General features: G+C 54.8%; 6 protein-coding genes and 1 non-coding gene across 7 annotated transcripts; 2 read left to right on the forward strand and 5 right to left on the reverse strand.

The window, feature by feature from the left end:
• Window positions 1-203: 203 nt before the first annotated feature.
• On the forward strand, window positions 204-2492 carry ACRALDRAFT_1072129 (uncharacterized protein; the record flags this gene model as incomplete). The annotated part of the gene is made up of 2 exons (XM_071017938.1): window positions 204-1932; window positions 1999-2492. The coding sequence occupies 2 exons, from the start codon at window positions 204-206 to the stop codon at window positions 2490-2492; spliced, it is 2223 nt and encodes a 740-aa protein (XP_070872388.1).
• A 479-nt stretch (window positions 2493-2971) lies between these two features.
• Window positions 2972-4300, reverse strand: ACRALDRAFT_2043797 (uncharacterized protein; the record flags this gene model as incomplete). Its single annotated transcript, XM_071021381.1, has 4 exons — window positions 2972-3207; window positions 3268-3988; window positions 4054-4125; window positions 4226-4300. The coding sequence occupies 4 exons, from the start codon at window positions 4298-4300 to the stop codon at window positions 2972-2974; spliced, it is 1104 nt and encodes a 367-aa protein (XP_070872389.1).
• Window positions 4301-4980: 680 nt separating this feature from the next.
• On the reverse strand, window positions 4981-7707 carry ACRALDRAFT_2043798 (uncharacterized protein; the record flags this gene model as incomplete). The annotated part of the gene is made up of 3 exons (XM_071021382.1): window positions 4981-5179; window positions 5259-7526; window positions 7682-7707. 3 exons carry the CDS (start codon window positions 7705-7707, stop codon window positions 4981-4983), a joined length of 2493 nt encoding a protein of 830 aa, XP_070872390.1.
• Window positions 7708-10055: 2348 nt separating this feature from the next.
• On the reverse strand, window positions 10056-10126 carry ACRALDRAFT_t259. Its single transcript has one exon. It is a non-coding gene; the product is annotated as a tRNA-Gly (tRNA).
• Window positions 10127-10770: 644 nt separating this feature from the next.
• Window positions 10771-13435, reverse strand: ACRALDRAFT_1083000 (uncharacterized protein). The gene is made up of 3 exons (XM_071019388.1): window positions 12729-13435; window positions 11411-12663; window positions 10771-11348 (listed from the first exon to the last, which is right to left on the reverse strand). Exons 1-3 carry the CDS (start codon window positions 13006-13008, stop codon window positions 11094-11096), a joined length of 1788 nt encoding a protein of 595 aa, XP_070872391.1. The 5' UTR covers window positions 13009-13435; the 3' UTR covers window positions 10771-11093.
• A 1894-nt stretch (window positions 13436-15329) lies between these two features.
• ACRALDRAFT_212555 (uncharacterized protein) lies at window positions 15330-17897 on the forward strand (the record flags this gene model as incomplete). The annotated part of the gene is made up of 18 exons (XM_071023904.1): window positions 15330-15388; window positions 15454-15470; window positions 15501-15506; window positions 15631-15804; window positions 15842-15899; window positions 15932-15942; window positions 16055-16084; window positions 16134-16191; window positions 16298-16348; window positions 16416-16625; window positions 16722-16753; window positions 16788-17126; window positions 17167-17450; window positions 17481-17509; window positions 17547-17567; window positions 17603-17614; window positions 17668-17763; window positions 17828-17897. The coding sequence occupies 18 exons, from the start codon at window positions 15330-15332 to the stop codon at window positions 17895-17897; spliced, it is 1557 nt and encodes a 518-aa protein (XP_070872392.1).
• Window positions 17833-19056, reverse strand: ACRALDRAFT_1077542 (uncharacterized protein). The gene is made up of 2 exons (XM_071018655.1): window positions 18957-19056; window positions 17833-18747 (listed from the first exon to the last, which is right to left on the reverse strand). Exon 2 carries the CDS (start codon window positions 18683-18685, stop codon window positions 17957-17959), a length of 729 nt encoding a protein of 242 aa, XP_070872393.1. The 5' UTR covers window positions 18686-18747; window positions 18957-19056; the 3' UTR covers window positions 17833-17956.
• Between the last annotated feature and the right edge of the window lie 130 nt (window positions 19057-19186).

Raw genomic sequence — 19186 nt, forward strand, 5'->3', positions numbered from 1 at the left:
AGTACCGAGGTCGTCCTGTGTCTGGGTCGGGCATGGTCCCATATTGGTCACGGTCATACCAGGGACGATACCCATTTTGACATCCCAGGCCGTGACATCAGCCCAGTAGTGGCAAATCAACGATCCATACTGGTTGCAGCCCCCCCCCCCCCCCCCCAAACGAGGACATCCCGCACCAAAACAGTACATACTGAGTACGTTGTATGTACAGTTACAGCGTACCTACTCACTATAACACCGATAGTAGCACCCGTGTGACCACTGACGAGGACCCCCTATTCTCACGATTGAACCCCCTCCCCCTCCTCACCTTGGGCCGCATCCCGTCTTCACTTTTCCTTCTCACCCTCACCCCCCCCCCCCCATACGTTGGCCATAGAAACTCGGCCTCGTCGTCCCAGCTCACTTTACCAAATCACTGTACCTACTGGGTTCCTATTACCGAGCAAAACATGACCGAGAGCAAGGCCGCAGGCTCCGCCATCCCTGCCCGTCAGGTCGGCGGCGGTGCCAGCGAATCTCAACGTGCCATCCCCTCCCTCAACCCTTCTTCCGTCCTGCCTCACCTGACCAGGTTCTTCGAGTCCCATGCCAACAAGGAGAGCGGGAAATGGCACAAGGAACAGATCACTTCGTTCCTCCAAACCATCCAGGGCCACGCCGGCGACCTCAAACCCGATTTCCTGCCCGCTCAACTCGCCATCGCGTCCCGGGATGAGATTGACCTCGACGGCTTCCTTGAGTACATGACCTCGCCCGCCTCCGCTTTGTCTTCTACGCCCAAGGAAGAAGATCTCTCCTGGCCCTTGCACAGCTACTTCATCAGCTCCAGCCACAACACGTACTTGACAGGGAACCAGCTATCCAGCGACTCCAGCACGGATGCCTACAAGAACGTCCTTCTCCGTGGCTGTCGTTGCATCGAAATCGATGTCTGGGATGGCGACGATACTGACACGAGCGATTCAGAGTCCTCTAGCAGCGACGATGATGACGATGACGCTGTCGGCAGCGACGACGAGGGGCAGAAGACGAGCAAGCTGAAGAGGTTCCGTAACAAGGTTTCCAGCTCACTCTCTGGTCGCCGTCGGGACAAGAAACCTGCCGAGAAGTCGTCAACTGGTCGTAGTGATGGCGCCCCGGCCGCAGCAGACAGAGGCGCCACCACCACAACTCCTTTGGCGACAGTGGACGCCCCGAAAACACCTTCTCCCAAAGCCGCCGTCATCGAACCGCGTGTCTTGCACGGTTACACCCTCACCAAGGAAATCTCCTTCCGGGACGTCTGTGCTACAGTCCGAGACTATGCCTTTGCCGTCACCGACACGCCTCTCATTGTCAGTCTCGAGGTCCACTGCAGTCCCGCCCAGCAGGACACCATGGTGCAGATCATGGAGGACACGTGGGCCGGGATGCTCGTCCCCGTTCCCGAGAGCGAACCTACGGCGTTGCCGCAGCCTGGCCAACTGAGGGGCAAGATCATCGTCAAGGTCAAGTACGCACCGCCGACTGGATCCACCGCTGACGACGATGACGACGACGACGATAGGGCCCCCCAGGACGGAAAACAGGCGACGCCGTCCAAGATTACGCAGAACCTCAGCCGTCTCGGCTTCTACTGCCGCGGGATCAAGTTTAGGAGCTTCACCCAGCCCGAGGCCACCATGCCGACGCACATTTTCTCCTTGTCCGAGCAGAAAGTCATCGACATGTACGAAAAGGTCGGCAAGGTCTTGCTGGACCACAACCGGAATTACCTGATGAGGACGTACCCTTCGGGTCTACGCATTCGATCGTCCAATCTCGACCCTGCGCCGTTCTGGCGCAAGGGGATCCAGGTCGTTGCCCTGAACTGGCAAAAGTGGGATGAGGGCATGATGCTCAACGAGGGCATGTTCGCCGGCACCCAGGGATATGTCCTGAAGCCCGAAGGTAAAGCGCCAGAGTCTCGAAAGAGCCCATTCATTGCCACGAAATTGCCTCGCTAACAAAAAACAGGACTAAGGGGCGACAGGGGTCCCGCCGACTCTTCCTCATCCCCGGTTCCCATCCCCCGCAAAACCCTGAAGCTCGAGCTGGACGTCCTCGCGGCCCAAAACATCCCCCTCCCACCGGGCGACGAAAACGCCAAGGGGTTCAGGCCCTACGTCAAGATTGAGCTCCACGTGGCGGGCCCCGAGGAGCACATTAGGGACGACGGCCATGAGCGGGAGGGCGAGTACAAGGTCCGGACCAAGACGAAGCGCGGCTGCGACCCGGACTTTGGCGGCGAGGCCCTCCGGTTCCCCACCATCCCTGGCGTCGTGGAGGAGCTCGCCTTTGTCCGGTTCACGGTACGCGACGACGAAATTGGCAGGGATGACCTGGCCGCCTGGGCGTGCGTGAGGCTGGATCGGCTCCGCTCCGGGTACCGGTTCGTGCATCTGCTGGATTGCGAGGGTCGACTTACCGACGGGGCCGTCCTCGTCAGGGTCACCAAGGTGGTCACCTAGGCCGTTGCCATGGAATAAAGTCGTTCAACGGCATGATTAACGAAGGAGGAACGATGATATGATTTATGATTTAGCATTATACAGTAGCTCGCATATGGAAGGAGTTGGCCATGACAGCATAGCGTATGATGTTAATGGATAGCATTCTTGTATTGTCTCCCTAAGCCATTCGTGGATCGCTACGTGTGTCCTGGCACCTATACTATGGTTTAAGACGGGCTGATGGCTTAGTACAAGTCAGTATCATCCCCTCATCGCCGCGGCAGGCCGACCAACTCGTCTAGACTGAATCGAAATCGGAAGCACGAGCGAATAAACACCTCATTTCCATATAATTATTCGTTAGTTACCTTGTGTATTTTCTCTACCGTACCATACTACCGGCGATATATTCATATATTCGCATTCCAGGCTGAAAAACGCATGCAACAAGAAACGCCTCGCGGTACAACCTTTCCGACAAGTGTGCCTTGATCTTACTAGGCAGTGAGAATCTTGATGAGCTCCTTCACGACGGCGTCGCCCACTTGGACGGTACTTGTGGAACCGCCAATGTCCTTGGTGCGCAGGCCGGCGTCGAGGACGTTCTTGACGGCGTCCTCGACGGCCTGGGCCTCCTTGGGGAGGTTGAGGGAGTACCGGAGCATCATGGCGATGGAGAGGATGGTGCCGATGGGGTTGACGATGCCCTGGCCCGAGATGTCGGGGGCGGAGCCTGCACGATTCGTCAGCAAGGGGCGACAGATTGTTTATAGGAACTGGGGTTTAAACTCACCGTGGATAGGCTCGTAGATGCCGTTGCACCGGCCCTTGCCATCAGGGATACCGCTCAGACTGGCAGAGGGCAGCAGGCCAATGCTGCCGGGGATGACGCTGGCCTCGTCAGAAATGATGTCGCCAAAGAGGTTGCTCGTGACGACGATCCCGTTGAGGGCGCGCGGGCTCTTGACCATGATCATGGCCGCCGAGTCGATGAGCTGGTGCTTGAGCTCGAGGGAGGGGAACTCGGCGGCGAAGACCTCCGAGGTGACCTTGCGCCAGAGGCGGCTGGTGGCGAGGACGTTGGCCTTGTCGAGGCTCCAGACGGTCTTGTCGCCGCGGGCGAGGGCGAGGTAGCCGGCAAGGCGGGCGATGCGCTCGACCTCGGGGCGGGAGTAGGGTTCCGTGTCGAGGGCGTGGCCGTCGCCCGTGTCCTCCTTGCGGTCGCCAAAGTAGATGCCGCCCGTGAGCTCGCGGACGACGACAAAGTCGACGCCGCGGCAAATGTCGGGCTTGAGCGGGGAAAAGTCGACCAGGGCGTCCGAGGCAAAGTTGCACGGCCGCAGGTTGCCGTAGGCGCCGAGCTCCTTGCGCAGCTTGAGGAGGCCTTGTTCCGGGCGCACGGCGCCGGTGCCCCATTCCGGCCCGCCGATGGCGCCGAGGAGGATGGCCGAGGCCGACTTGGCGGCGTTGAGGGCTTCGTCGGTCAGAGGTGACCCGGTGGCATCGATGGAGGCCTGGTGGGATGGCGTGGTAAGCATGAGAGGGTCGGGTCAACGAGCAGGGGAGACAAATGGCTTACACCACCCAGGAGGTGTTCCTGAAGGTTGAATTTTCCGGCCGACGGGCTGTGGGCCTCAATGGTCTTGAGGACCTATGTACCGGGTGGTCAGTCAGTTGACATAAGTCAGTCGACGTGAGGCAAGAGTCGTGGGCCTCATCGGGGATAGATAAAAGATTCACACTCCACTCACCTTGATTCCCTCGGCCACAACCTCGGGACCACAGTGGTCACCGGCAAAGACCACGATATCATGTGTTGTCGTCATGTTGAAGAGTGATCTGAAGTAACGTCTCAACGCAAGTGGACAAAAGGAGTAGAGATGCTACACGCAGTAAAGCCTGAGGTCGAGTCGGTTGAGAGGCAAAAGGAAAGTTTCAATTCAACATCCGATCGGCGTAGCAGCAGGTGCGACCCTCTCCGTAGCCCGGCACTTCCCTACCTTCCCAGAAGAACGAGGGGCAGCCGGGCATAATGGCCCCACTTTCAGCTACCCCGCAATTCCGACATCGGCTCCCAGTCCAGTCCTGCCCCTCCTATTGAGTCGGCTTTGTCATCGTCATGACGCTCGTCCAGGAGTCACCAAGACAAAGCAAAAGCAACATCAAGACATTCATGTGTATTATTTCCATGCCATCCATCCTCTATAGACCTTTGAAAAAATAAATCCGGAAAGCCAGGCACCCTGGGTCATCCAGACCTCTGGTCGCCACATAGTGATCTGGGTATCATGTGTCTTTCTCCTTCATATCGACGTTAATCCTCTTATATGTTTTCATCGCCCCAGCACTTTCTTTTCTTGCTTCTTCGCGTCTTCTGTATCCATTGCCGCCCTCATACGAAGACACTTCTTGAACTACTGTCACCTGCGAGAAACCCGAAGCCACTCAGAATGTTCATCAATCCATGTTATCCCGTCCTTCTTCACCTCAGTTCACCCCACCGCGTTCATCGGAACGACTTGAACGACTTATGAGCCAACGGCGATGCGCCTCCCCCATGGGCCATCTCTCTCCCGCCATCTCGCATCGGATTCATACGGACGTTATGCGTGTTGGCACAGAAGGCACAGATATACACGCTGGGAAGCATCCGCCGTGACGTGATTCTGATACATTGCCCGTGGAGCCACATCTCGCACGATTCGCTGCAGCGACGAAAAAGGTTAGTACGCGAATCTTCGTCGTTTCAAGAAGTCAAAGGACCACAAGAGCCACAAGACATACCATTGCACCATGAACCCATCCCCGTCACGACTGCTGCCATTCCGCTGGCATACACACCGGATACGCTGCCGCGCCTCCGTCGAAGGCGTCGAGAGGCTCCTGTCCGTCAATGTCGGCGACGCCACCACCGGTCCTGCCACGCCCCCGAAGCCTCTAGCCATCCAGCCCCCCTGGCCTCGCTCATGCTGCTGCTGATGTCTCCCAGACATCCCCGCCGCCAACCCCGACTTGCGTTTCGGCCGGTTCTCTCTGAGCCTGCGCAGCTCGCTCGTCGCGTCGTCGCTCCCGCCGCGCTGTAGCTCGTTCATCACCGTCTCCGCCTCGCTCTCCGTGTCGTTGCTCGCCCCTCCGTCCATCCCCGGCCCGGTCATGTACGAGCTCGTGCTGCGATCGCTGATGCTTCGCCGCAACGTGTGAAACCCCGCACGCGTCGGTTTGTGCGGGTCCGGCAGCGCAAACGACGTGCTTCGGCTGGGGATGATAATGGGCTCGTCGTCCGTCGACTCTTCTTCCCCCGAATCGAAACTCTGTTCCCGCCCCGACGCCTCCCGGGACGATCTCCTGCTCCGCTGCAGGCTCGCCTCCGACCCGGTACCGCTCTCGCCGTCTACCACCACCGTTGTTTCGGCCCGCGCTCGTCCGTCGGCGTCGATTGTGAACTTGACCACGGTCCGAGTACGTGGAGGTGCCTCCGGGATAGACGTCAGGCTCGAGAGATGGTAATGGTTCTTCAGGGGCGACGTTCTACCGGATGGTCTTGCGTTCGGGGGCCGGCTGTTCATCCCCCTGGAGCTGCCTGCGACGGCTGGCGGCGGCGTCGGCGTCGGTTGGGCGGCCGGTGCCAGAGACAGCGGCGGGTTCCGTGCCAGGCTTCGCTTGCCCCTGTTCTCACTCATGCTCCTCTGCAGTCCCGGCCGGCTACTCGATTTAACGGGCGAACTGGCCAGGCCGCGGTCCGGAGCCCGGCTCGTCGGTCGTTCCCTCGTGCTGGAGGTCCGGCGCAAATCATTCCGCATCGGTGCCTTGGACAGCGCTTGCGCCACGGCTTCCATCGAAAACTGCGGTGCGTCCCAGTCACCCTGAGTCGTCGGTAAGCTGATATCCATACTGGACGATTGGGGTCGGCTGAAAAGCAACCCTGGGTCCACGCCGGCGCCCGGACTCACGAGGCCGAACGGGTCGTCCATGGTGCCGGGATGCCCATGCGCTGCCGAGGACATTGATGGTCTCGCGAAAGAGTTTGACTTTGCTTCGCTCTGGGGCAACGTCGTCGTCGCCGCCTTGGGGGCCAACGGCCGGGGTCTCCTGACGGGCCGTGATTTTTCTTTAGTGGCCTGTTGGTGTCGTTGCCGCGGTGCTTGGCTCGCTTGCTGCTGCTGCTGCTGCTGCTGCTGTGGTTCCTGAGATAAGGTGACCATGTCCTGGAACATTTGGTTGGCATCAAACGAGACTGTGGGCCGATGGCCGGGCGTGGGCGCCTGGAACATATCCACCCCGAATGAAAAGTCCATGTCCATGCCCGACATGTCGGTTCCCGGGCCCCAGAAGCTGGACGACGGCGCGGCCATCGCCGGTGCAGACATGGGGTAGCCGAAGAAGTCGGTCGTGGATCCATAACTGGCCATGTTGGGTTGCTGGGACGCCTCCGCCGCAAATTCCGGCTGGCCGTAGCCATTGTCGTTTTGCATCGTGCCTACGTTAAGCCTAGGCCTGAGCTTTCGTCCTCCCTTATGGGACGAGGGCGGGGGCGTAGCCGTTTGGCCTTGTGCTTCTTCTTCTTTCTCGCCTTTGCGTATCTGTTTCGCCTTGTTGGTCGATCCGCTCGCCTTGGGCGTGTTAACTCGAGATTTTGAGCGGTCGTCTTTGTCTCCCGAAAGCTCCTGCGTCCCGCTCACCGGCCCCGGCGACGAGGGCAACACACGGGAAGGGACGACGCGAGGCGTGGAGACGACGTTGGTATTCGAGTGCAGGTGCGTGTCATGGGCTGCAGCGATCCCTGCTGTCGATAGCTGTCTCGTATGGACCTTCGAGGTTGGGAAGTCCGTCCCTTCAGGGGCAGCCAAGTCAACAAACGTGTCGTCGGTTGCCTGTAGGTTGCCCGGCGTGGTATTGAAGACGGAATATTCTTCGGCAAATAAGGACGTCCAATCACCCGACTCGTTGAAAAGACCTTGTCGGTTCTTGGGGGTCTCAAAGACCGGGCTCGGGAGGATGCGAGACGTCGGTGTCCGTTTAGGGGTCGGTGGTAAAGCGCTTGGATCTCCAAAGCTGTTTGGGTGCAAGACATCCTGTTAGCCGACACATTTGTTTGCGAGGGGTGGCAAGTGGCGGGTGATTGCTGCAGTAGCTGTTCATTACGAACGATCGGAACTGAACGTGAGGGATGGAGTGACGGTAACGGGGGAAAAAAGAGAGAGCCTTGCCTGGAAGCCTGTTGATCTCCACTCATAGCAGATTTCTTCTCGATGTAGTCTCAACAGACTCGGGCGCTACCATGACAGAACGAAACGGCCTACACGGATTGTGCTATTCTCAAATTCGAAAAAGTGTCGAAGAAGGGCAAATTGGTCGTTCGGCTGGGCGACCTGGTATGTACTACAGAACTCTGTCGAGACTTTCCAGGCGCAGATTTCTTCTTCTTCCTTTCTTTTGGTTTTGGGTTTCTCTCGCTCTACTTGTCGTAAGAAATCAGGACGGGTTCAGAGCCGCGGCATGTAGTTGATTGTCACAAATATGTACTCGAGGTCGTTCGTTATATATCGTTGAATTACTCCAAGTTCTGCTATTCATGAGGCGGAAGCCAAAAGCGAGTGAGTACTTCCGAGTAATGACGGTGATGGGTTGGCGAACAAGAACAAAAACAGAGGCAATAGTGAATAGAAGATATCGACGAGGAGCCTGAGTAGAAGGAAAGAAAAAAAAAAGGGAGTGGTAGACAAGCTTACCTCTAGGTTGGTTGGTGATATTCTATCAAGACAAGACGACAGGGGCAGAATAGCCGTTCCAACAAGGAGAGACGACCCGGGAGGACAGTTCAGAAAGGCCAATAGCTAGCTCGGAATGCCAGTTGCATCTGACTGGACTGAAAAGTCGACGAACGCAGGTCCCGTCCCCTCCCTGGTTTGGGAAATTGGACCTGGTTTTCTCTCCTCGTACTGTATTCAACACGGAGCAACCGCTAACGCTAAGGGCGGTGCTCAATTAGAGGCAGTAAAAACGATGTGAGACAAGAATAAGACCGTGACTCAAGGCGGCCACTACATGCAGCCGTTTGTTCTTCTCGTGTGGGCTCGTTCTTCCGTGTAGTGAGGCGGGATGCAGAAAAATCGACACTCTGGCCGCTTGCCCTGTTGGGATACTATACACCAGGATGCAGGGACTGATGGGAGGAGGACGAGGCAAGGCGTAAGAGGGCCAAGACAACGAGGGGAAGGGAGGAAGGAAGGAGAAGAGGTCAAAAAAGAAGGGAAAAAAAGAGAGGGAAAAAAAGGTTAGAAAAATAGCTTGAAGGGATGGTAGGAAGAGGAAGAGGAAGAAAGTCCATCTCCCGAGCAATATGCAGCAACTGGGGATGGACCGTGGAGCCAGTCAGGATGTGAAGTAATACGGTCCAGGCACCAACGGTGAACTACATACCAATGTACAACGTACACGCATACGTTGTAGAAGTGTGTCAGTACTGAGTACACTACGGACCTTGTGAAGAGCCACCCAATTACAGCGTGGCAGGGATGGAACAGGATTCGGCAAGTCAAGTCGCTATTACCTCAAAGTACTTCGTACTGCGTACACTTCGTCACCACCCATACAACGTACTATAATTACTCCATACCAACACCGAAGGGTCCTTATCCGTAAGAATTACCAAGTATCTGAAGCCCGAGGTAGCCGACAACGGTTCATTTCGGGGCCCTTCATATTGTTTTTGGCGGGTTTCGGAATCGGGACAATTGTCGTTACAATAGGTAATCACTTCACTTTCCGCATAACGAAGCCCTTATCACTGATCTATCTCTATGGGGTCGGGTCCCGGTGTCGTACTTACGCAAACGTCTTTCCCCATTCGGATGCTGTCGGCGAGACTGAACGCACACTTTTATAGCGCAGAGCATTACCTATAGCCGTAGAGCATATCCACGAGTTGAAAGTCGATTTCATCTCCGTCGACGCTAGCGGGTTTCTTCTAGCCCGCAGGTTCCATCGATCCTCACGAAGCTAGTGGACACAGACGTAGTCGTTGCTTTCAAGTAGACTATCAAGTAGACGACGGGATGGTCTCCTGCTACTGACCCAGAAACATGCCATTGACCTTCTACAATGCGACCTCGTCATTAGTCCACGGCATCTTTTGACTTTGCGTACGAAGTAATTTACATCAAGTTAATTGTATCTCTCCAGTCTATTTCATGCTCAAGTATCGTCATCGGACATGATCTACTACGCCAGAATTCCAGCCACAAGCCTGTCGACCGCCGTTAGCTACCACACTGGACATGAGAGCACAATAGCCGACCACATGAATCCTATCAAAGAAAGAATAGAATCCTTCTCCCACTCGGATCATTCATTCCCTCGCTGGAGAAAGGGCAGAATGACTCGGGACCTAACGTGTCGGCCACTTGGTCTCTCGGGTGCAGGCGACGACGATGGAGACGATAACCATAGACGACAACGACAATGTAAGTAGTAAGGTACTTCATTCGTGAGAAACAAACGTCTAAAAGAGCAAAAAAGGATGTGGAAACCAAAGAAAAAAAAAAGAAAAAAAGACGGACAAGACCAAAAAAGAAACATCACTGCGTGAACTGGGAATCGAACCCAGGGCTCCCCGATGGCAACGGAGAATTTTACCACTAAACCATTCGCGCTTATTGGATGTTGAAAATAACAACCGCAACGATGCCTGATATGCCTTATCCTTAGACAAGTAAGTCACGTTCCCAGGCATATTCGTGCAAGTTCGTCCTTTCGCACTAACTTCTCCTCCCGTGGCCCAGCAGCATGTCAAAAGAAAGAATGAGGAAATGGAATCGCCTGAGCTCTAGATGCTGTTTGAAATTCATAGTGTATTATGATCTATGTCGATTAGGCATGCAGGACCAGGGGGAAGCCGAATATAACAACCCCCCTACTGGAGCAAGTACTGGGGCTAATAAATAACGTGAAAATGAAATGAGGATAGCAAATACTGAAAAAGAAAAATGAATGATTGACAGACCAACCTTCCTGTCTATCCCGTTTGGAGTAGAGGAAACAAGTCGTGAAAGAGTATTAAAGGGGAGACAGCATCGTCGTTTGTTCTGGCAGACCAGCTGACGTCTTCGTGAAGACTCAGAAACCCCCATGTATAGATACGTTAACAAAAAGAAATATAAAAAAAGACAAACCGGCGGAACTGGAAACACAACGGTAAAGAGAGGGGAGGAGAGAGGAAAGAAACAGAAATAGAAAAGAAGGAAAAAACATGAACAAAACAGGGAAACAAAAACACCTCTAACATGGCCACAATGGCCACGATGGGTATCACGGATAAGCTGGGTATGGTAAAGTCTATAGTTCTCCCTCCCCGTGACCATGACAGGATATCTCGCCGCATCCAAGCGAGTTGCCTGATTCCCCCCGTCTATTAGTATCCCATTCCATAATCATCATGTCGGAGAAACGTCGAGATGGTTTTCGTGACGGCATGGCATGTACTGTATCAGCGACGCGCGGAGATGCGTGTGCTGTGTTTTCGAGGCTAGAAAAAAGATGCGACAAGCGAAAAGTCAAAGAATGGAAAAGTGAGGCAATTGGAATGAGTGTGTTGTTGTGTTTGTTTGATCTCAGACGGGCCTAGATCATGTTGGGCATCATCTCGTACGGACTCGATGTCGGGTTTCGCACGCGCTCTTCGTCGGGATGCCGTGGCATCGAGAATGCGACAGACGGGAACAGCCCCCGCCGGTATATCGGCGCCGGGGTCGGCGTACTTGTTCCAGAGATGGTGGTAGTTGTCATCTGTGGCGTAATGGGTGTCCGAGGACGAGTCCTCGTCCGGCCGCTGGTGACCGGACGCCGGCGCTTGGCTGCATCCTTGTTCTTGCCGCACTGGAAAAGACTAGTCAGCAACCAAAATTATCACACCTCTCGATCAATAGCGACGTCCTCACCTTGCTCAAGTGCCGGAACCAAGTTATGCCCTGCTTCTTGGTGCCCACAAGCGCAACCCAGTCGTTGCAGTTGCCGCAAAAGCCCTCCCATGCATCCGGGTCACCGGCCACCCGCCGCGTCTGCTGCGGTTCCGGGAACGGGCCACCCGTCGGCGCGCTGATGCCGTGGCTGAACGTCTTGTCGTACCAGTAGGCCGAGTTTTTGAGAACCAACCAGCGACCGGGCTTGCAAATTCCGCACCATCCCTCGCGCTTTTGGCCGTGCCCGCGGATCCACCTCGGCGTATAAAGGTCGCCCTCGAATCGCGGCTGCTGCTCGTGGGGAATGAGATCCTTGTCCTCCGGATTCATATCCTCGGGAGGGGGCGGCACATGCTCCTCGCGCAGGGAAGCGTAAATATCCGGGGGATCAGACGAGCCCGCGTAGTGGCTGTGTAGGGCGTGGGGTTCGGCGTTGCTTAGAAGCATGGGGAAATGGCCGAGGAAGCCCGAATCGGCATGGAATCCCTGGAAAGATGCGTGTGCCTGCGAGGGAAGCACCATTGGCGAGTGGTATGGCTGCTGCGGTTCGGGGGTCGAAAAGAAGGACTGTTCTTGCGCGGCCTGAGGGTTTGCGTAGCTCAGAGGAATAGGACATTGAAGTTGCTGGTCTTGGATAGTGGGAGAAGAATGCCGAGATGGCATGCGTTGATGTGAGTCGAAAACATCATGATTGGAGTTGTAGACAAAGGGAGTCGATCGTCGCTGAGGCGTCGTTCCATAGTTTCCGGTGGACCATCTCTTGTTTCCAACGCTATATGGCGCCGATCGTGCACTGGGACGCGGGTTGGGCGTCACGCGTCCGCGGCTTAGCGTCCGGACCAGGTCAGTTCGGCTCTGGGGCGTCATGCGGGGGGACGCCACAGGAGAGAGATGTATCGAAGAAACTAGGGAGTTTCGATTCGAAGACGGAAGCGTGTAGTCAGAGGTCAGGGATGGCGCCTCCGATGCGGCTGCGGATACATCGTCCCCCAGGTCGTACGAAGGTATGTCAGATAGCCCACCCGGGGTAGAAACGGTAAACGAGGAGCCGGACATGGGGCGCGTATTGAAGCCTCCATCGAAATGTGCCGAAAGGTCCTCATGGGACTGGCCGATGTAGTCTGGGCCTGACATTGATACTACGGCCTCGGTTGTATACGCCTGCCCGATACTCATGTCTGTTTCTACTGCCGAGATGTCACATTGATCTTGCCACGGCTTTTGGCTATAGTCTGGCGAACGTGTTAGCTTTGGCGGAAAGGCAAGTATCAGTCGAGTGGGAAGGATCTGGCTTTACTCTTGTTCATTGCACCAAGGGAATAGAGGTCTTGCTGGTCAGATTCAGGGCGCGGCATGTCGTGGCTTCCGCTTAATGTCTGTCGCTGATTCTGAAATGGCCAAGGTATCACAGCTTCGTACCAAGGCCGTGAAGTGTCATTCTCTCCCCCAGCGGTCGACGAGAATCCATCGTGGATGGTTGCAGGGCGAGAGAGCAGTCCTTGTGAGGCCTGCGTGGACCACAGGTCATCATACACAGGCATACCGTCTGATGGTGTCGGTACCTCACTGTCATTCATGTTGAAGACGGAGAGGAGACTGCTTGTCGCTGGCGTAGTAAGGTCGTGGCGGTGTAAGCTGATGTACAATCTGTATATGAAGTCCGAGGCTTAAGAGTCGACTCCAACTGGCGCGCCGTGGTAGATGTCCAGAAGAATAAATTGAGTAGAATAAGAGGAAGAGGAAAAGAGATAAACGGACGTGGTTAAGGAGTGGAGGTCTAGTTCAGACTCGGGGGCATGTCAAGCAAAGGCGCGTCGGGTAAGCTGTGTGCGGAAGGCCGCAGGCAGAGAAGAGAGCCAGCTCCCGACAGTAGGTAATATCGAAAACGAGAGGAGGGTTAGGTCACCCGGAAGAAGAAAAGAGAGACTGAATTATCAAAATAAATGAAAAGGAGCGATTAGAAAACGCGCCGGTGGACGAGGTATAACAGACAGCCCTGTGGTGAACGGCGGGAAGAGAGCGGAAGAGAACAGAGGGGAGGGGAACGGGAGGGGCACCGGCCTCTTCAGAGGGACTCCGGAGGTATTAAAAGGGGAATGGAGAAAATGGAGCCTACCTATCTTGGGAAGAAGGTGTCTGGGGCCTTTTGTCCGTGGATGGGCTAAATCGCTCGGCACACGCACTTGGCCTCGGGACATCGGCAGGGGCTAAACCGGATTCTCTCTGATAGACTCCATACCTAGCACAACGGTCATCGTGTGTCTGGCGAGAATAGGAGGAAGAACAGCGAGGATTCCCTATTACCCGGGCCCCAGAACGAAGGTGGAGTGACAAGGATGAAGCGGGCAGAGTGGGAAAGGTTGCATCAGTCTGATCGAGTCTGTCGATAATTAGTGGAGGGTTGTGGGTGTGTGGGCCAGCGCAAGCGATACCGATGAAGCAGGGACAGACCCACATGTCTGCTTTAGGAAATGGGTGGGCCAGGTGTCCCGAGGACAGGGCTGTACCGTACCTGACTGGGGGTGTGTGGAGGGGGGTGGGTGTGGGCGTGTGGGAATGAGAATGGGAATGGTGCTATTCGTACGACTGGTAGTCTGAGGGAAATGGGACACAGATGGAGTTGAGACAAAATACCGCTTGGCCGACTTTCCAAAAGGGCTGCGCCACGATGCGACGGCTTTTTTGATTTTTAATATTTCCGTAACATGCAGGGGAGGTCGTGGGGTAGGATGAAGCCCTGGGAGCACGGCCACTGGCAGCTCTGAATGATCATCGTGTGATGTAAGTCGTTGTAAGCAAACTCAGGTTGGTAGATCCGACAAGAACACTTTTAGTACGGTCTGTGTACGTTGTACCTCTCGAGGCGATGGCTGAAACGGACAGCAAGAAACTCGACGATGACTCAGAGAACAGAATACAGCTCGGCATCCTCAAGGGAGTGCGCAAATCGATGGGCGACGTGGTCCAAACATTGGGCAAGCTTGGCACATGCTTTAACCTACCCCAGAGCCCCAACGAACTGTCACGGCCTGGACGAACATTCTATCCAGAGGACGACGTAGGTGTCGATTGTTTGCTTGCCGTTGCGCTTGAACGTCAAGGAGGGGACAACGGAGAGAAAACGAGGAGTCAGCAGAGCCGCAAACCCGTTGATGGTTGGCGCGAGGGGTAGGGCGTTTCTCTCAACGATTGGGCGAATTGATCAACTGGGCCTGAGTACATAGAAAACGCACGGGTAAATCAAGGGGCAGGCGCAGTGTTGAGACGTGGCGCCTCTACTAAACAACCGGATCTGGAAAGGTCGTCGAAGTTTTCTAGACTGCATCTGCACCGGGAAGTACGTTGTAGTACGGTGTCGAGGTCCTAGCCGGTCGCTACGGGAAGATGCCCGACAGCCCTGACAAAGTGACGACATGACACAGCAGTGTCAGCCACCGGGCATTTTTCTTGACCAACGCCGTCAGTCATGATGGATAGATAGCCCCTGGTAGGGAAAAGGGTCAGGGAGGAAACCGCCATAACAGGCAGGAGGCGGAGGCGTCACAAAACTTGGCCGTGCCGTAGCTGGGTGGTCGACGTTGGCGAGAGAACTCGAGTAAAACATATGTAGTAGAAAGGGCGGGAGCGGCAGAGACCACGAGGAAGCGATGTGGTCGGCGATGTCGTGAGTTCGAGACACGAAAACAAGCGAGTGTTGTTTGAAGTTTCCCCACAGAGATGGGTCGCGACACGTTTTGATTAACTCGCTGCTGAGGTAAGCGCGCGACAGGGGTAAGGGAGACGAATGTCACACGACCCGATCCGTTTGTGTCACCAAATTCGGTGTCGAGTCATGACCACCTTGAACATGCCTGGATACAACCATTATAAGCGATTTGTTGGATAAATAGCTGTCAATATGGTACCATATTCAAAGGAAACAAAGGAAGGGAGTTGTCTAGAGCTTGATGCTTGTCTGTACGTTGTACGTTGTAGATACGTTGTACGTTGTAGATACGTTGTACGTTGTACTTCCATTCCAGCGTCTACCAGGCCAGTGGAAGACCGTCCCCCGCCAAGCAAAGACTATTCCTGGAAGGGTTTAGAGGGGTTTCGGGAAGAGGCTATCCGTCTCAGATCTGTTGCACAGATGGTCTGGGGTTAGTGGGGCCCGGTCCCGTTGGTACCTCTCTAATTTTAGCAATGCCTGAAGATCTGCAGGTACAGTTTTAATATCTGCTCTCCCGACCCGGGGCGTCTACGTATGAACATCTACGAATCCACCCCGAGTACTTCTCTCGTTTCTCTTTATCACCTCCACCACCTGCCTGTTGCCCGGCCAGTTGTCCCTCACTCTCTCTTTGCGACACTGCGGCCATTATCAGTACTTGCGCGTTACGCCTTTAGTTCCGTGGTGGGGTTTCCCTCGAGACCAAGACGGCCAATGGAAAAATATTCTCGTGCATGTCATCAACGTATCTTTGGATCTGTGCAGGCACTTTCCATGTTGAGCTGGCTGAGGTACAACGTATGTATGTACATATATTACAACGTATATGGCAGCATGCGCGCACTGCTCTTTATTATTATTATTTTCGGCTAGTATGTACTTCCCCGGGAATTGGCCGTTCTGGCTCTACGCAGCCGGCCGCATGGCCAGTGCTCAGAAACAACGTGGGAGTTACGATGGCTGGATTCCTCGTCTTTCTTCGTCTTGTCTTAGTGTTTGGAGAACCAGGAACCATTGTAACCGATCGAAACGTGCCTTTGTCATCTTCCTTGTGGGCTGAGTTTAGTCTTCTTTTTGCTTCTCCCCTAGTACTAGTGTGAGTAGATCGATGGTTAGTCTGTCCCAATTCGCGGTTTGTCAACCACATGATACGCCAGGCTCGTTACCCCCGTAATCCGATTCGAGGACCGCAAGCCTTATGGTATTTTGTTATCGCGCTTTTTGATCCGCTAATATTACATACAGTCTAGTCGTCATATCGCTACTTTGTGCAAGGGCTTCAAACTCCAACGGGGCAGAGCCTTGTCGTCGTAGTTCTCTCGCTCGCTCCAGGTTGAATAGGCATGCCGCGAAAGCTGGTTTCCGAGGGACTGGCAGACCATTTCGTAGCGCGGAATGGACGGCCATCATGTCCAGTGTTGGTGAGATGGGCCACATTCTTCCAGCCCTGACAAAGATAAGAGACGACAGCAACGATGTCCGCACGTCATTATAAGCGGGGAAGCCACTCCATCTTATTAATTAATGTAATTACGTTGTACATACAACGTACCTACGACATCGACGTGGACTCTCTGTGAGAAGCAGCCTGACCACCGGGTGTCTTGGCATTTGTGGGGGAGGTGGAGTGGTAATCAAACTGGTGAGCAAGGTCAATGTCCGAGCGTTCTTCAATATCGGCGAGTCCGGCCCTAAGAGGGGGCCGATCTAAGCAGAGCAACGGAGCAATGCATGGAAATTGCCCGATTCTCTGCTTCCTTGACAAGAGCTTGAACGATCTGCCATTCGTGGTCGCGCCGCTGCATACTTCGTACGCAGCGCAGATCCTGGCCCATGTGCAGTCCTTGTACGGCAAGTTCCTCCCCCACTTGATCCGATCACTCCATCTCAACCTTGCCTGTAGACGCCTCGAGATTGGATCAGATGCTCGGGTCCTTGTCGGAGATCCCCTCCGACGCAGACGCACCAATCCATCTTCCGCTCGAGGTGGCTAGGGCGTGCAGTTCTTTCGCCTCGTCACCGACAGAGTGGTTGGCAGCAGGGATTTACCATCACCAGATCCTCGTCTGTGTGCCCAGGTGCGGGGCTTCGGGACGATTTGCCTTGCATATCTCCGGCCAGAAGGGCCAGAAGGGGCTTCTAGAAAGTACTAGGGAAGTCCTAGTCGACAGTGCCTTCGTTTCGTTGGGGTCACCCATTATTCTGGTACGGGTAGGCGCTGGCCCTAAAATAAGCATGCCTGGCCTGCTCAACGAGACTGTACCGGTATACATGATCTGGCACAAGGCTCGCCATGACGTTAAGCACACTGTCACCATCACTGCCCTCTGATGCGGGGAGCCCTGCCCTGCCGAGATCAGGTCGGCGAAGTGAGTTGGATTCTGATAAGCCACCTATCCCATGAAGTATAGACGAGAATGAGAAAAGGTGCCAAAGTAAAAGGTCAGTTCAACTGTACGCAGATTATATGGTTTGTCTTCCTTGAACAGGGGCGGTATATATGGCCGTTGTGGCAACCCAATGACAGAGATGTAAGTCGGGATTTCAACGTATTGTATCCCACCACGATAGCTCAGCATGGGCACAGCAGCGAGGCGTTATTTATGCCTGCGCTGAAAGCTGAGTGAACGTGTCTACCTACTAAAGTGTTCTCCCACGTCGCCAAACAATGTTCACTTCAAAGGCAGAAACCCGGAGACTGGGGACAGGGCAATCTCGAGAAAATCCGTCAAATTGCAAAGCAAGGATCGGGGATAAGACTGAATTTGCCATTACTATCTACCAATACTAATCTTCAAGAAGAGACCAGGGTTTGACTACTTCTCGTTGATCTTTCGCCATACCTCCTTCTCCGCCGCTGCGAGATTCTCCCCAGCCGTCCGAGCCCACCGCTTTGCTGTGTCCCATACGCCGTCTCCAGTTTCATCCATGGAACCATCCCTCCCGGCTGTTTCCATCCATGAATTTTGTCCAGCTGGTTGTTGATAACTGCTGAAGTTAGCAGCGCCAGTGTTTTGTTGGTAACCGGGCGGGTGAGAATAGTTATTTGCCGAGGTACTCCCCAGATTGACCGGAGCAGGTCCGGCCAAATGCGGTATGCTTGTTGATGTGCCCGAGCCTATCTGAGCAGAATACGAAGTGGTCGGCGAAGGCACCGACATCTGGGCTGGGAACGGAGTGCTGGCTGTAGAAGCAGGCGTCGGCTGTGGAGGCTGGTATGTCTGTCCTGGTCTCGGGCCAGGGAGAGTTGGAACGGCTCCTGGTTGTGGAGGCGGAGGACCGGTATCGTCTTGTTTCTGTGTTCGCGTGGGAGGAGGAGGCGTTGGCGATGCCTGTGTCGTGCCAGTTTGTGTAGGCGCGGCCGGTCTGGCACCAGGCTGTGGCGGAGGATATGGTTGAGAGCTGGTCGGGAAGATATCTTGCCCCCTTGTGTTGCTAGGTGCAGCTTGGGCAGGTCGAGCCTCTGGGGTGTCCGTCTTGGGACTCGTTCCTTGTGCTTTGGCCGCGTTTATCGGGCTCGAACTGTGGATGCGTACAGGAGGCATTCTGTGTGCGCGCAGGATGAATTTGGGTACAGGAAGCTGACTGGCCAGGGAGGACTCTACGACTAGATATGGTATTAGCAATGGGTAGTTACCCCCTGAAGTGCCCGACATATATTGTCCGCAGCAGTAGTAACGCGGGAGCCCCTCTCGTGCTGAGGCTCAGTGACAACGTCATGCAAATGACGTCACAGCACTGATGTGCCAACCGCCTCAGCAGTGCCAAGGTCCGAGTTGGACGAAATGGGCTTGTTGAGAAGAAAAACCGACTTACTCTTTGTAAATGGGCGAGAAAGAGATGACTTTAAGACAGCCGAGTCGGGTTCTGGGAAGCAGTAGTCGAGTCGAAACTGTGTTCAACGCCGAGTACGTACATATGTATGTATAGAGATGGAAAGTAAGGTGGGTCCAAAGACTTGCTTTCGTATGGATAGCGAAGCACTCTATAATAAGTATCTAAATCCGATGCCTCCAATGTTTGTCAGCCTTTTGCTCGGCATGGAA

Source organism: Sodiomyces alcalophilus (assembly GCF_042370955.1).
Source record: "Sodiomyces alcalophilus JCM 7366 unplaced genomic scaffold ACRALscaffold_7, whole genome shotgun sequence".
NCBI classification, from domain to species: domain Eukaryota; kingdom Fungi; phylum Ascomycota; class Sordariomycetes; order Glomerellales; family Plectosphaerellaceae; genus Sodiomyces; species Sodiomyces alcalophilus.

Bases quoted from the DNA above. Each gene is read 5' to 3' on its own strand.
- ACRALDRAFT_1083000 (XM_071019388.1), bottom strand. From the start codon at position 13,008: ATGAATGACAGTGAGGTACCGACACCATCAGACGGTATGCCTGTGTAT. The intron at 12,664-12,728 runs GTAAAGCCAGAT...CACGTTCGCCAG, and splicing joins CCTTGGTGCAATGAACAAGA to ACTATAGCCAAAAGCCGTGG. The intron at 11,349-11,410 runs GTGAGGACGTCG...AGTCTTTTCCAG, and splicing joins GGTTCCGGCACTTGAGCAAG to TGCGGCAAGAACAAGGATGC.
- ACRALDRAFT_1077542 (XM_071018655.1), bottom strand. From the start codon at position 18,685: ATGCCTCCTGTACGCATCCACAGTTCGAGCCCGATAAACGCGGCCAAA.